This window comes from Lepus europaeus, chromosome 5 (assembly GCF_033115175.1).
Source record: "Lepus europaeus isolate LE1 chromosome 5, mLepTim1.pri, whole genome shotgun sequence".
Taxonomy (NCBI): domain Eukaryota; kingdom Metazoa; phylum Chordata; class Mammalia; order Lagomorpha; family Leporidae; genus Lepus; species Lepus europaeus.
Genome location: NC_084831.1, coordinates 14,739,976 through 14,754,387, shown reverse-complemented (window position 1 = coordinate 14,754,387; position 14,412 = coordinate 14,739,976). Strand labels below are relative to the sequence as shown.

The 14,412-nt window shown below is 39.8% G+C and overlaps 1 protein-coding gene across 11 annotated transcripts in view; it reads left to right on the top strand.

Annotated features, from left to right (window-relative positions):
• Positions 1-14,412, top strand: part of EIF4G3 (eukaryotic translation initiation factor 4 gamma 3) — a 366,352-nt gene that overhangs the window by 224,512 nt on the left and 127,428 nt on the right. For all 11 annotated transcript variants that reach the window (XM_062190568.1, XM_062190571.1, XM_062190570.1 and 8 more), the window contains one exon: positions 3,132-3,956. In XM_062190568.1, coding sequence (XP_062046552.1) covers positions 3,132-3,956 — 825 coding nt within the window. The remainder of the gene's footprint in view (positions 1-3,131; positions 3,957-14,412) is intronic.

The window sequence follows — 14,412 nt, the reverse complement described above, 5'->3', positions numbered from 1 at the left end:
GTTTGAGTCCTGGCTCTGCTTCCAATTCCAGCTTCCTGCTAATGTGCACCCTAGGAGGCAGCCATGATGACTCAAATACTTGAGTCCCTGCTACCATGTGGGAGACCTGGATTGAGTTCTAGGCTCCTGGCTTCAGCCTAGCCTAAATGCAGCTCTGGTGAGCATTTGGGGAGTGAACCAGTGGACAGGAGATCTCTATCTCTGTCTCTCTGCCTTTCAAATAAATATAAATTTTAAATTAAATAAATAAGAGTATATCTTAAGTATTACATGATAAGCATAATATGCCCAGGCCATCAATTTTTTATTGTTGGACATTTAATTTCCTTTTTTTCCTATTACATATAATTTTAATTTTTATTTAATATTTTCATCTACTTAAAAGGCTGCGCAGCAGAATGGGTGGTGAGAGAGATTTTCCATCCACTCATTCACTCTCTTATTAACTTAAATATTCTAGACATTTATCTCTGTTCATTCTTGCATGATTATTTCATTAGGAAAAATTATTTAAAATGGAATCTCTTCAAATTCCTAAAGCTGGCCAAATGTTTACTAGTAAATAAAAGTCTTGAGAGGGATAAAATAAATGTTCTCTAAGTATACTGTATGGTAGTTCTCAACTTCCTGTATCTTAGCTTTGATGAGCAAATTAAAGGATTTTTATTTCAGAGTAAGAAAGCTTTCAAAATAACTAACTTTTTTGTTTCTAATTTTCTTAATGCTAGATTTTTCTCAGGAGTATGTAAAAGTTTTTCAGCCCTAGACCTACTTTTTTTGAATTTTTATTCTCAGAAATTTCATATCCCCAAATTGATCATTGAATTGACATACACATAATAGATTGGTAATATTATAATTATTGGGATTTTTTTTTTGTTTATTTTTGAAGTTACTGCATTTAGGTTTCAGTGAGTGCTAATAAAGAATGTAGCTCCAATGTGCTTTGACAGGACTCTGGTATGATCTGGTTGGCCCATAACAGTTACTCCAGTGAGTTGAAAATTATTTCTATCAGAAATATTTTATTAAATACACATATAAAATAAAGATACTTCTCTGAAGTATTTTTTTCTGTTGCCATGGCAGCTTAGCATGAGGAATGTGGCAGAGATCCTTTGATTTTACCACTAGAATAAATAGGCAAAGTTAAATTGTAGAAGCACTAGCTTCCATGCCCAAAAAATAAGGTGAATTTTAAGTCTTGTAATTACAGTGAATGAATTAACAACAGCTTAATGGTGATATCTATCATCTATTTCTCTTTCACAGACTTAGCTACAATTTATTATAAAGACTCAATTCCACCAACACCTAACAAATTCTTTTTTTTTTTTTTTTTGACAGGCAGAGTGGAAAGTGAGAGACAGAGAGAAAGGTCTTCCTTTTTTGCCGTTGGTTCACCCTCCAATGGCCGCCGCGGTTGGCGCGCTGTGGCCGGCGCACCGCGCTGATCCGATGGCAGGAGCCAGGTGCTTCTCCTGGTCTCCCATGGGGTGCAGGACCCAAGCACTTGGGCCATCCTCCACTGCCCTCCCTGGCCACAGCAGAGAGCTGGCCTGGAAGAGGGGCAACTGGGACAGAATCCGGTGCCCCGACCGGGACTAGAACCCGGTGTGCCGGCGCCGCAAGGCGGAGGATTAGCCTAGTGAGCCGCGGCGCCGGCCAACACCTAACAAATTCTAGGGGAGAAAGTAAAGTCTGTTTCACTTTAGACTGTCATTAATAATGCTTAAAATTTATGTCAGCATTTGGTAATCATACTCTGAGTGTCTGTTTTTCTAATGGAGCCTTTTATTTTGCTAAACAAGCAAAGGCTTGAAGCCAGAATCTCCTTTAGTTCCATCCACTCAGGGATAAACCGTGTATCAGCTCATCTGGAATTTTAGAACATGGGGTTTTGTTAACTACCATTCCTTGTATTTTTCTGGTACCCTAATGGTCATCAGATTCTCTCTCAATCTCATTCTCTGTATGTCTATACTCAGATTGGTATTTTATATATAATTTCAGTACTGCAGACATGTAAATGTTGTGTTCTCTTTTACTGCATTTGTTTCTATGAGTATTTACTTTGGTTTTTCCTTAAAGAATGCTCTTATATGTGAAGATATGTTTCCATTTTTATACCTTAACACTTTTCTGATTATGTTTATTTTAAGAAATGAACATGGCCAGCGCCGCAGCTCACTTGGCTAATCCTCCGCCTGCGGCGCCGGCACCCCAGGTTCTAGTCCCAGTTGGGGCACCGGGTTCTGTCCCAGTTGCTCCTTTTCCAGTCTAGCTCTCTGCTGTGGCCTGGGAGTGCAGTGGAGGATGGCCCAAGTGCTTGGGCCCTGCACCTGCATGAGAGACCAGGAGGAAGCACCTGGCTCCTGGCTTCGGATCGGCACAGCACACTGGCAGGAAAAGCCACTTGGGGGGTGGACCAACGGAAAAGGAAGACCTTTCTCTCTGTTCTCTCTGTCTCTCTCTCTCTCTCACTGTCTAACTCTGCCTGTCAATAAAAAAAAGAACCTTAAATAAATTTTTAAACTACACTTTATGTTCAGGAAATTGATTTCAGTGATAATAGACTTCATCATTAAGAAATAACACTGTGCTGGTTTCTGTTAAGACATAGTATTTTTGTACAATTAATACATGTTTTATAAAATTCACTGAATTGCAGAAATCTTTAGAATGAAACATAACATCAATTTCTTTATAATAATTTTATTTCTAATATTTCTCCTTGGTAGTATTTCACTATAGGTAGATAAATTTTCCACAGGGAACAGGATATGGTAGATATGGTCTCCCTGCTTACAGAGAAGTCCTACTCTCAATCCAAGAATGGTTTAGCTTCAATTTTGATGAGCTTTTCCATTTTTTTTTTTTTTTACATAATTATTTTCTTAATTGGTTGCTTCCCTTGCTTCAAAGTAAACTATGTATTGGAGACCAAGTGATAGTGAGTATAACTAGGAAATAAAAACATTTTTAGAGTATTACTTATGTCTAATATTTTGGTCTCTATTGTGCTACTTGTGATTTAGGGTTAGAGGTTAAAAAGAATTGACCCAAGGCAATACAATACAGTCTCTGATACAGAATTATTCTTAAAAATCTTTTATTTTTTTCTTTCCCAGAAGAGAAGCCAAAACCAGATCCAGTGTTAAAGTCTCCTTCCCCAGTTCGTAGACTAGTCCTTAGTGGGGAGAAGAAAGAACAAACGGGCCAGACATCTGAGACTACTGCAGTAGAAGCCATACCAGAGCTTCCTCTGCCTCCGTCACCTACCACTGTTTCTCCAGTTGCTCGAAGTACAATTGCTTCCCCCAGCTCCGCTGCTCTTAGTAGCCAACCATTATTCACTACTGCTGTAGATGACAGATGTGAACTCTCTTCCTCAAAAGAAGACACAATCCCTGTACCTAGCCCCACATCTTGCACAGATACGTCAGAGCCATCACCAACAGAGGAGATTGACGATGATATATGCAAGAAACCCTGTAGTGTAGCACCTAAAGATATGCCACTAATTTCTAGTACTAACCTAATTAACGAAATGAATGGAGTTAGTGAAAAATTGCTAGCCACGGAGAACATTGTGGAAATAGTGAAGCAAGAAGTGTTACCATTGACTCTGGAATTGGAGATTTTGGAACATCCTCCAGAAGAAATGAAAGTGGAGTGTATCCCAGCTCCCATCACCCCATCCACAGCTCCCTCCTTTTCTCCAGCTCCTCCGACTCCTCCAGCTTCCCCTCCTCCTACTCCAGTCTTTCTTCCTGCTGCAGTCACAACTTCCAGTGCTCCTCCCGCAGTCCAGAGAGTCTTAGAAGAGGAAGAAAGCATGAGAACTTGCCTTAGTGAAGATTCAAAAGAGGCTCAAAGCAAAACAGAAGCAGATGGGCAAACAGAAGAGATTATGGATTCTCAGAACTTAAATTCAAGAAAGAGCCCCATCCCAGGTAAGCTCTTCTGCCATTAATAATTTTACACTTACTGAACATGAAGAAGAGGTGCTGTTTGAGTTATTTTTTAATTGGCTACTTTCCTTGACTTCCAGAAACATCCATTGAATGCTGAAATTCCTAGTCTGATTTCTTCAATGATGTGTTTGTGTTTTAGTACAGTCTGCAAAAAAGTTACTGCATTGTCTAAAAATGCAAATGAGAATTTCCAAATATACAAATGTCTCCAAGGTATATGTCACTATACATGTTTGGTTCATATTTTGTTTTTTCTTCTTCTTCTTCTTTTTTTTTTTTTTTTTTTTGCCTTGTTCTTATGAATCAGTTCCTCAGTGGTTGATTGTGTTGCTTTGGACCTAGGAACCAGCCAAAACTAGCATAATGTATAATTCTTAATACTGTCTTCTCGGAATTCAGAAACCTAGTCATCATAAACTAAAAGGACCTTCTTTATGCATGGCTCCTTTTTTTATCTTTTTAGGATAATGGCAATCAAACATAAAGGTTTATGACTGCTTCTGAATTTTTTTCAAGATTTATTTGAGAGGCAGAGTTACAGAGAGAAAGGTCTTCCATCCACTGGTTCATCCCCCCAATGGCTGCAGTGGCTGGAGCTGGGCCAATAAGAAGCCAGGAGCTTCTTCTGGGTCTCCCATGCGGGTGCAGGGGCCCAAGGACTTGGACCATCTTCCTACTGCTTTCCCAGGCCATAGCAAAAGAGCTAGATCAGAAGTGGAGCAGTCGGGACTCGAACCAGTACCCATATGGGATGCTGGCACTGCAGGCGATGGCTTTACCCACTATGCCACAGCACTTATCCTCTGATTCTGGAGTCAACATCCCATTAGGATATTGAAGTTTTGGCTTCCAACAAACCAGCACAGCCCATCTTCTGCAACATTGTTCTATACTGTATAGTTTTCTCTTTGTATTCTCCTGTCTGATTAAGTAGTGCTTTTGTAAATCAAGAGCTTTCACAAATGTGTCCACAGTGGTGGGTTCTAGATACGCACTGCAGAAGTTTCTGTCACCAATATCTTTAGTGTTTATGGTCTGTTTTGAACTGTGTAAGAAACTTGACAAACCAATATCCTGATCCCTTTTTTTTAAATATAATTTTTCTTTTTTCTTTTTTTTTCTTTTCTTTTCTTTTTTTTTTTTTTTTTTTGACAGGCAGAGTGGACAGTGAGAGAGAGAGAGAGAGAAAGGTCTTCCTTTTCCATTGGTTCACCCCACAATGGCCGCTGCAGCCGGTGCACCACGCTGATCCAAAGCCAGGAGCCAGGTGCTTCTCCTGGTCTCCCATGCGGGTGCAGGGCCCAAGGACTTGGGCCATCCTCCATTGCCCTCCTGGACCACAGCAGAGAGCTGGCCTGGAAGAGGAGCAACCGGGACAGAATCTGGCACTCTGACCGGGACTAGATCCCGGGGTGCCGGCGCCACAGGCAGAGGATTAGCCTATTGAGCCATGGCGCCGGCCTAAAATATAATTTTTCTCCCCAGCTCAGTTCTTGGGGCAAGTTACTCATTAATATCTGTGCAAACTTTTTTATCCCTTGAAACTGCAGAACATCTAGTTCAATGTAGTAAACTGTAAAGAGAAGCAGACAGTGTAAGACAGTGAGTACTGGAAGAAATTTATCATAAATCTTTGCAAGTCATCTGTTTCCTCCGAAGACTTCCCTCCATTGAGTCAGTATTCATGGTACTATAACTATTGTAGGAGGTTTTTCCTTGGTGGAGAGAGAACATGGGCTTTTGTCAGTCACCCTTTTAAAAAAACCTTGGTTTTGAAGTGGCTACAGGTAAATGCCCTCCAGAGAGCACCTGTTACTTGGCAGATAGTCATTTGTTTGATCCTTTGTTGTTTTCTTTAATTTACTCACCTCTCAATTGTCGTTCACCAGCCAATGGTTGTAGGAGCTCCAGAAATCAAGAGAACTTAATGAAGAGAAGTGTTTTTGCTTTTTTTTTTAAAAAAGCACATAACAGACAAACAAAACAGTTGTATGGAATACAAGTTAAAAATGCAAACCACACCTTTCAACTGAAAAAACTAATGCAAGACTCTCTACCAAAATCATACTTGCACTTATCCTGACCTTCATTCTCCTTGTAAGCAGGTATTCACTTAGGTGACCTGGTATCATAATACAGTGCCAGAGGACCCATGGACAAGTAGAATTTTTGGGTTCATTATTCTTCAGACCATGGAACATTTGCTTGAAATGCAAATGCACTTAGTAATGTCTAAGTCACCAGCACCCTACAGTGTTTAAAATCCAACAGTAAATGAAACTCAAAAACCTAATAACTCTAGCATGTTAAAAATGATAAAGCCACAGAAGCGTTCCTTTCATTTCTCTACAGATATTTTTGCTGCAGAATTATATAATGAAAATTAAATTTGCCTTTAAATACCATATCTACCTGAACTGATCATAGGTTTACTTGAATATAATCTTAAAAATTTTGACAATGTTATATGTAGTTATGCTGCTGTGCAATAGAACACCAGAATTTCTTTCTTCTCTCTGACTCTAACTTAGTACCTCTTAACCTTTCTGCATTCTTCCCTCCTAGCCTCTGGTAACCACTGTTCTACTCTCAACTTTGGTAGATCGATTTTTTAAAAACTCTTTATGAGTGAAATCATGCAGTGCTTATTTCTTTTTGCCTCTCTAATTTCACTTAGCATGATGATCTCCAGGTTGTTTCAAGTGACCAAATTCTATCCTGTGTAGAATAGTGTTCTATTGTGCATATATCACATTTTCTTTATTCATCCGTTGGTGAACATTTAGATTGCTTCTGTTTCTTGACTTGTGAATACTGCTACAATAAACTTGTAATGCAAATGTTTCTTTGTCAGATTGATTTCATTTACTTTTGAAAGTAATCACACTCAGTGATTGGGGTTGTTGGGTCGTATGGTACTGCTATTTTTTTAAAGATGTATTTATTTATTTGACAAAGACAAGAGAATAAACAGAAGAGGAGAGATATCTTCCATCTACTGGTTCACTCCCCAACTGGCTGCAGTTGCTGGGCTGAGCCAGACAGAAGCAAGGATCCAGAAACTCCATATGATCTCCAACATGGGTGACAGAAACTCAAATAGTTAAGCCGTCATCCATTGCTTCCTAGATCCTGTAGCAGGAAACTGGATCAGAAATTGAGTAGTTGGGTCAGCATTGTGGCTTAGCAGGTGGGCGCCAGCATCCCATGTGGACATCAGTTTGTATCCCATCTGCTCCACTTCCAATCCAGCTCCCTGCTAATGACCTCGGAAAAGCAACAGAAGATGGCCAAAGTGTTTAGGCCTCTGTCACACACAAGGGAGACCCAAATGAAGCTCTTGGCTTCTGGCTTTGACCTGACTCAGTCCTGCTGTTGCGTCCATCTGGGAAGTGAACCAGCAGATGAAAGTCCTCCCTCCCCCTGTTTTTCCCTCTTTCTCTAACTCTTTCAAATAAATAAATCCTAAAAACAAAACAAAAAGTAGATTAGCCAGGACTTGAACTGGCACTCCTGTATGGGATGCTGGCATCCCAAGTGATGGCTCAACCACTGCACCACAATGCCCACCCCATTAGTTTTATTTTAAACTGTTTGAGTAACCACACTGTTTTTCTATACTGGCTGTACTAACTTACATTCCCACCAGCAGTGTACAGTGAATCCACTTTCTGCACATCCTCTCCAACTCCAGGGACCTTTTGTCTTTTTGTTACTGGATACTTGTTACAATACTAGGTATTGTTACTGGAGTGAGTTGATACCTCAGTGTGGTTTTGATTTGCATTTCACTGATGATTAGTGATGTCGAGCACTTTTATTTTTTTAAAGATTTATTTATTTATTTGAAAGTCAGAGTTACACAGAGAAGGAGAGGACGAGAGAGAGAGAGAGGTCTTCCATCCGCTGGTTCATTCCCCAATTGGCTGCAACAGCAGAGCTGCGCCAATCCAGAGCCAGGGACTAGGAGCTTCTTCTGGGTCTCCCACGTGGGTGCAGGCACCCAGGGACTTGGGCCATCTTCCCACTGCTTTCCCAGGCCATAGCAGAGAGCTGGATCAGATGTGGAGCAGCAGGGTCTCAAACTGGTGCCCATATGGGATGCCAGCACCGCAGGTGGCGGCTTAACCCACTATGCCACCAGCCCTGAGCATTTTTAAATGTACCTGTTAGCCATTTTTATGTCTTCCTTTGACAGATGTGTGTTCAGATCTATGGCCCATTTGTTCTGGTGCTATTGAGTTCAATCTCTTACGTACTCTTGTTGTTAACCACTTTCTGCATAGATACCTTGCAGACATTCTCTCCCATTCTGTAAGTTGTCTCTAATCCTTTGTTACCTTTGCTGTGCATAAGCTGTTTTATTTTTCTTGCAGCTTTAAGAATCCTTTTTCTTTAACCTTAGAGACCTTAATAATAATATGCCTTGTGGTATACTTAGTTTAATTGAATCTGGCCAGTCATCTCTAAACTTCCTCAATTTGGATAGTTGCATATTTCATTAGGTTTGGGCAGTTTTTTATTACTATGTTTTGAGATATGAATATGTTATCCCTGTGGCCTTGTGCTGTCCCACAGTTCCAATGAGCCTACTTCATTCCTCTTCATTTTTTCTTTTTTTCTCCTCTCCTCTGATTTTTTTTTTTTTTTTTTTTTTTTTTAAGATTTATTCATTTGAAAGTCAGAGTGCCAGAGAAGCGGAGACAGAGGCAGGAAGGGATGTTTCATCTGCTGGTTCACTTCACAGCGGCTAGAGGCAGGAGTTCTTTTTTTTGTTTTGTTTTTTGTTTAATTTGAAAAGGGAAATACAGAGGAAGTGAGATCTTCTATCCACATTCACTCCCCAAGCGACCACAACAGCCAGATCTGGGCCAGACTGAAGTTAGGAGCCAGAAGCTATATTTGGTTTCCCACATGGGCAGCGGGAACCCAAGTAATTGGTCACCTTCCACTGCCTTCCCAGGCACACGGGCAGGAAGCTGGACTGGGAATGCAGCAGCAGGACGTGGACGGCACTCTAGAATGGGATGCTGCTCTCACATGTGGCCCTTTAGTTGCCAGCCCAAGTCACTTCAATAATTAACAGTGTGAAACTGTATATTAATTGGTAATTTCTTGAAGTCTTAGAAATTCTTATGGTTTCTATATCTTTTGAGAGAAACAAAATAGGATTTTGAACTTGCAAAAAAAACATTCTGCAGGAATTCAATACCTCATCCAGTCATTCATTCTGTACAACTTTTGGAATGGAGATGATACATACTATGCGGCATGAACTTACTTTTTAAAATCGTAACTTTTTAGTCACAGTTTTTATCTCTATATGATAAAAAATCAAAATTTGAAATTCTTTTGACACTGGGAGATTTCTAATTATTCTATTGTGTCTTCTGGCACTTCTTATAGTGCATTGTTTCTCTGTATATTTTATCAATGTGTTTTATGAACTCCAGGTAAATTTTTGAAATTTTGAAAGCAAGTTCTAAACAGTTTACACCTACTTTATCTGCCATGTCTTGGGGAAAGCATTAGCAGGAATTAATTTGGGTTTACTATTTTAAATCTATATTTATCTCCCCAATAAAGGGCATTTTCTATGGTATTGGGGCTGTTGTGTTTTGTTTCCATTTTTAGCTGTTTTTTCACTGAGTCTGTCCCTCTCATAGAAGTCTCAGGTTGGCATGCAAATCTCAGTTCCAAGTCTCCACATGGCTGAGGTTTAAGCTGTCAGCTCTCCACACGTGGGTGCTGAAGGTGTGAACGCTTTGGTCGTGAGCACTGTCACATCACCTCCCACCTCCTGGGATGTAGTGGCAGCAGAAGGAACTAATCTTGTTTATGTGGATATATGAATTGACCTTATATTCATGTTTTAAAAATTTTATCTTTTATTTGAAAAGTGGAGACACAGATAGATCTTCCGTCCATTGATTCACTCTCCAAATTCCTGCAACAGCCAGGGCTGGGCCAGGCAGAATCCAGGAGCTCATTATTCAATCCAGGTCTCTCAATAATATGGGGACCCAACTACTTGAGCCATTACCTGCTGCCTCCCAGGATACACATTAGCAGGAAGCTGGATCAGAAGTGGAGGCAGGACTGGACCCTTGGCATTCCAGTATGTCTTATTGCTACACCAAATGTCTGCCACTACCCTATATTCTTAAAGTCTCAGGAAAGGGTACTGGTAGGTTTCCAGATTCTGTGGGTTAGACTTAGCTTAAATATAAGGACAGTGTACTTTCACATGTTAAAGACAAAAAAATCTTAAGTTACTTTATTCTCAACTGTGAGAATATTGAAAGTGAACCATAATAATCACAATACCAGAGAAATAGAAATCTATTCGTTTGACTAGAATAATCTTTAAAAAAAAAAAAAAACTCATTTTAAAAACTGTGATCTGAACAAGGGCACTTGGGAATAGGAAATTTCAAATTTTTAAAAAAGTTTATTTATTTGAAAGGGAGAGTTACAGAGAGAAAGGGAGAGACAGGGAGATCTTCCATCCTCTTCCATCCGCTGGTTCACTTTCCAAATGGCTGAAATGGACAGGGCTCAGCCAGGCCAAAGCCAGGGATCCTGGAGCACTATTCAGATCTCCCAGGTGGGTGTAGGAGCTTGAGCCCTTGGGCCATCTTCTGAGGCTTTTCCCAGGTGCATTAGCAGGCTTCTGGGTCAGACGTGGAGTAGCTGGGATTGGAACCAACACTGCATGGGATGTGCTTCTCAGGCCGTGGCTTAACCTGCTGCTCCACAGCACAGGACCTGGGGATTTGAAATATTTTACCTTTTCTTGACTTACCCTTTGTAAGGAGTATTTGAAATGTCCCTGGAAGATTTAGTTTCAGGGGCCAAAAGCAGAGTGCCAGTGGTGTGAGTGTCTCACAAGCCTGATCCCTACCTTACTATGCCACCTTTGAAGTTCTCAGTTTCCTCTAATGAGTTACATCCTGGAACCTTGGGACAGGACCCATTTTAAATTGATTGTGGCCATCTTTTTTAGAGACTTGGATCTGAGTGATCCTTAGGGATATGTGAAAATTTTCTCCACATTTTTTGTAAATTATTTCCAACAAAGCCACCTAACGATATAGTTTAAAAGTTCATTTCTTAACTGTTATTTCTACTTTCTTACTACCCTCCACAGTGAAGTCTTAAGCATTTCCTGGAAAATACTGGTGCCGGGTCAGATTCTGTTCTTCATGTGCTGCCAAAGGTGCCCAGATACCTGGGGGTCATCCCACTGTCAGGCTCACATGCTAAGCCTCCTAGCAAGCAAGTTCTGCAGTTTTTCCTTGCCTATTTACGTGAGATGCGTCTCCCCAGTGTTCACATTTTAACATATGTAGATTTCTTTGCTCAGAATTTAGCCCCTTTCCCAGACTTAGTAATTAAACCCTTCTCCACTGCAAAGAACCTTTGTACTTAACCTGTGTTCAGACGGCCTAGGGGAGCACATCTCTCATTGAGTCAAAAGAGAGGAAAACCTAGTCTTACTAAAAGCCTGTATTTCTTCAGTGTTTTGGGTCTAAATGTAGATTCTCGTTATTTTTGTTCTAAACTCTATCAGTAAAGTAACAGAGTTACAGACTCTTTTTCTATCTTTGTGATCTTGGGTGAGTTCCTTAATCTCTGTGTCTATTTTCCAAAGTGAAGATAGTGTTTGCCTCATAAAGGTGTCGTAAATAAAATACAATTGTATAAAACGTTTAGCACAATATCTGACACATAGTAAGTACTCCATTGATGTTGAATAATATTAATAATATTTTTAGCTGCTGTCAAGATCTCAAAGGTTCACTTTGAATTCTGCTAGTATTATATAGAATAGGTGAGTATCGTATCTACCCTGAGAAATTTATCTGCCAAAGAAGAGAATCTAAAAAAATTGATACCTTATGAAAAGTTTTTAATAAAATCCTAGGTACAAATTGGTGCAAAATTCCTAAGTGTAGTATCTATGCATGTATAACTTCAATTAAAGATTTTTTTTTACCTGTTATGTCATTTAATCTTCACAATAGACACATCTCAAGGTTACCTCAACTGTGACTGGAAAGTGAAGAGAAAGTTTGCTTAGAACAGTGAATTTTGAGAGTCTGCAATTGAAACCATTGATATATCCATTACAGTAGAGTACAGTAACAATATCTGATTTCTTCTTTTGGTCAAGAGTGGGAAATTAGAAAGGCCAAGAGAAAACTAGAAGGAATGGAAAAAAGTGAATAGAGTAGCAAAATTAGGAGAAACTAATTGAATTGTCCATCGACTGATGAATGTGTAAACAAAAAATATGAAGCAAGTTGAGAAAATTAATAGAAACATGGACTGAAAACGTACTGTGCATTTCCTCCACTGTAGCCTTTGGGAGACCTCTCGTATAGTGATGCCTGGTATGTTCGACGTGGAGGGAAACGAAGTGCTGACATGGTGTGCTGCTGCAGGAAAGACCCTTGAGAACATTGTGCACAGTGGAAAGCATGTACAGAAAGGCTCATTGCATAATTCAGTTTATGTGAAATAGTTCAAAATAGGCATATTTCCATGGCAAAATGATGAGTGGCTGCCGAGGGTTGGAGGTTGTGGTCGGAGTGCTAATGGATGTGGAGATTCCTTTTGGGATGATGAAAATATTCTTCAGTGATGATTGCACAACTCTGAATATACCACAGAGCATTTACTTTTAAAAAGTGAATTTTATGATATGTGGGTTACATCTCAGGAAGCTGTTATATTAAAAAGTATAAGTATGTGGTTGTGCCATCAGCATGTGTGCAGAATTTGGATAGGAAAATTGTAGCTTAGAAATCCAGAAGAGAGTGTCAACACCACCACCATAAGCAACAGTAGCAGAGATGCAGGAGTGTGGGGGTCCAGTCAGAAATCACCTTTGGGTACATTTTATGCCTGAACTGCGTAGTTTTGAAACTTGTTTCTTATTATTTGACTAGTAGTTACATCTTACTGAATTTGAGAGGGTGTTCTCATATTAAGTATATGTACCACCTGTAACAACTATTCTAGAAGTACAGGGAACTAGTGTGGGAGAGCAGGGTGGTTGTGGCCAAAACATGTGATTGTTGCAGAAGCAATGATTCTGTGTTTCCTTTAGTCTTTGTGTACGTTTGTTTCAGTTGAGTCATCCTCTCTGTAAGCCCTTCCTTAGCCTCTGCCTAGGGCACTTGTGGACGTTTCTTGTCTTTCTAGGCATCCAACAATTCATTTGGCCATCCATCTGTTCAGTCCCCTTTCCTTTCAAGTCCGTTTCAGCGACTCATTACCTTACACCTAAGCTCCTGCAGCTCTGCTTTCAGATTTCTCTTGACACATGTTCTCACTGCACATTTCCCAGAAAAGTCTTCTAGAGAAAATATTGTTCAGGATGCCAGTCTTTCCATGAGCTGTAGAGACAGTTGTTTCAGTGGTCAGAATCTAGTTTCTCGGTTGATCTTCTAGGCCCTTTTAAACTCTCTCTCCCTAGCTTTACTTTGTTACTTTTTTTTTTTGCCCTTCTCTCACTCTGTCATTATTATTTTCTGTTGCCAATGTTTATAGGTGTTAATTTCTACATTGCTACCTTACTGCTACCTTTTCAACCTAGACTGTATTAAAGAACATGCTCAGAATTTATCTTAAATCTTCCATTCTGATAATTCTTTCTCCTAAACATATATATGATTCTCTCTGTTCAAAAATACATGAAGGGGGCCGGTATTGCAGCATACCGGTAAAGCCACCTCCTGTGGCACTGTCATCCTATATGGGTTATGGTTCATGTCCCAGCTGGTCCACTTCCTATCTAGCTTCCTGCTAAAGGCCCTGCCACCTGCACACATGAGACAACTAGAAGAAGCTCCTGGCTCCTGGCTTTGATCTGGCCCAGCCCTGGCCATCACAGCTATCTGGGGAATGAACCAGCCATGGGAAATCTCTCTCCTCCACCCCTCCCCCGTTTCTCTCTGAAACTCTGTCTCAAAAATAATAACAACTCTACTTGGATACAATTTTAAAGAAACACTTGAAGTACTTTATAAATATTGGCATATATGTATTTTATGTCTCTTTTTACTCTTCAGTGTTGGTAAAGCTCTGATTTTTATTATCTCCACAGAGCTCTTATTAAACGTTTACTCATTTAAGCAAATGAATAGGTTTGTGTTAATGTAAGAATTGATTTTTTTTCTTGATTTTGTAGAGATTTGTACTGTTTTTAGGGATAAATGTATTTAAAAGCTATGTGGTAGGAAGATTTAATTTTAATGCTAGCTGTCATCAGTTAAGTTCTTGCTGTTTATATGGTACTGTGATGTGGTCAGTAATTCACGACAGCCCTGTTTTGTACAAGAGGAGACTGAGGCACAGAAAAAGTGATAGTTGTGAAAGTTTATATGGTTAGTAAGTGGAAGAGTTGGAACTCATCCTTAGCTCTAAA